The sequence below is a fragment of the Acanthamoeba castellanii genome (assembly GCF_000313135.1).
Source record: "Acanthamoeba castellanii str. Neff unplaced genomic scaffold scf7180000084769, whole genome shotgun sequence".
Taxonomy (NCBI): domain Eukaryota; phylum Discosea; order Longamoebia; family Acanthamoebidae; genus Acanthamoeba; species Acanthamoeba castellanii.
This window is the reverse complement of record NW_004457268.1, coordinates 205,310-206,981: the sequence shown is the minus strand read 5'-3', so window position 1 is coordinate 206,981 and position 1,672 is coordinate 205,310. Positions and strand designations below refer to the sequence as shown.

Here is a 1,672-nt window from a genome sequence, read left to right as displayed (position 1 = left end):
GCAAACATTGAAAATGAGCACATTCGAGATGCAGGTGCGAATTTTTTGAATGGAAGTAGAGGGGTAAAAACCTTCGATGAGATTGAGGGTGCAATCAATGCCGACATCCTTCAGGGCCTTGGTGATGGCGGCCCAAGATTCCCGGAGGTAGGACTCGCGATACTTGGGGAACAGAGTGGCAAATGAAGACTCCTCCAGGAATGAACCTGCCTTGTTGTCCTCGGGTTTGAATGCATCCACCTTCCAGTGGTCAATGCTATCATTGTCCCACGCTGCAGTTCACATGAAGACGACATCAGCCTCAAAATCCGCCAAAAAATCGCGAAGAACGCCAACGATTAAATGGAGAGCACGTACGTACGTTTGTCCTTCCTGTACTTCTTATGATTCTTCTTCTGCGGCGTGGAGCCGTTCTCCGCCGACGGCTGCGTATGTGTGTCAGCCATCAGCTATGTCCTGCTTGTTCTGATCTGATTGAATTCCGATTGTCACGCCAACGCAAGCTCCGCCACACTAGCTTTTCCTTTCTCCGTTTCTTCTCTTCTCTAGTTTTTCCCTAGTCACGACCTCCACCTTAAGTTGGCGCGAAATTCTCCGGGTGTTCTGCTTTTCTGCGGACAAATACCCAGGATGGGCATCCGAGGGTGTAAACCTCACCTGACCAACCAAGCATGTGACTGTTGGGTTGTCAAGGTACAAGCTGTCATGCACTACTGCAAGACTGATCCTTCTCTGTTCACTACAGGTGCACCACAAGTGGTGGAGTGCAGCTGCATGTGCATCTTCTCCTTGTTGTGCTGCCTGCTTCTGTTGATGGCTCTGATGTGGCACTGACTCAAACAATGACCAATGCTGCACTGAAATTCTCTTTCTGTGCAACCAGCAAGGTGCACATTGATAACCTTATTTGTTCCACCTGTTCCCTTTTGCAGTGTGGCGAAGATTGCAGCTGTTGCCTCAGCTTCGGCACAATCAATTTCTGAGAATTAATTTGTTGCCAGGAAAGAAAAGTGTGTAAAAAAATAAAATAAAATAATCAACATTTTGTTGTTCGATTATTGACCTTGTAGATGGACACCTCAAAGTCTCTTGTGGCCCTGTCCTCCTTTTACGAATTCACTCGCCTTTGCGAACGAATAGGAGATGAGCCCTCCTACACGCAAAAGGTCGAGGTGGTGAAGGCCCACCTCAAGCCCCTTCTGGCCTCCGGCAGCAAGATGAAGCTGAGTGAAGAGGAGCAGGCGGCAACGGCTACGGTGGTGCAACTCACCTGCGGCCTACTACTGTGCAAAGATGATCGCAAGCGCGTTTACAACCTTCGCGACCGCAACATGGCCAAATTGATGGCCCGGCATTGGAAATGCCCCGTCGAGGACGTGCTCCAGGACATTGCCGAGGGCGACGTCTCAGGTTCCTTCTCCACCTCCTTCCTCTACGCCTTCAATCTGACATTTCAATCTGTTTTCTATGATTAATAATAATTCTTTTTCTTCGTGTAGAGACTGCCAAGAGGTTCTTCATCTCGCACGGAAAGCCGTGCAGCCGAAGCACGTTCACGCTACAAAAGGTGGAAGGGTTCCTCAACAAGCTGGCCAACCTCACCAAGGAGGACGACCAGTACCAAGTCCTTGCGTACGCCTGCCCTCTTCTTCTTCTTCTTCACTTCCGTTTT

General features: G+C 49.5%; 2 protein-coding genes across 2 annotated transcripts in view; one reads left to right on the top strand and one right to left on the bottom strand.

The window, feature by feature from the left end:
* ACA1_258240 (KH domain containing protein) overlaps positions 1-446 on the bottom strand; it is a gene marked incomplete at both ends in the record, with an annotated part of 521 nt that extends 75 nt beyond the window's left edge. The window contains 2 exons of the mRNA XM_004333538.1: positions 72-272; positions 362-446. Of these exons, the coding sequence (XP_004333586.1) occupies positions 72-272; positions 362-446 (286 nt within the window). The remainder of the gene's footprint in view (positions 1-71; positions 273-361) is intronic.
* Positions 447-1,070: 624 nt separating this feature from the next.
* The window catches only part of ACA1_258230 (ATPdependent DNA ligase domain containing protein), a gene marked incomplete at both ends in the record, with an annotated part of 2,985 nt that continues 2,383 nt past the window's right edge, over positions 1,071-1,672 (top strand). Inside the window, 2 exons of the mRNA XM_004333537.1 lie at positions 1,071-1,410; positions 1,500-1,624. Coding sequence (XP_004333585.1) covers positions 1,071-1,410; positions 1,500-1,624 — 465 coding nt within the window. The remainder of the gene's footprint in view (positions 1,411-1,499; positions 1,625-1,672) is intronic.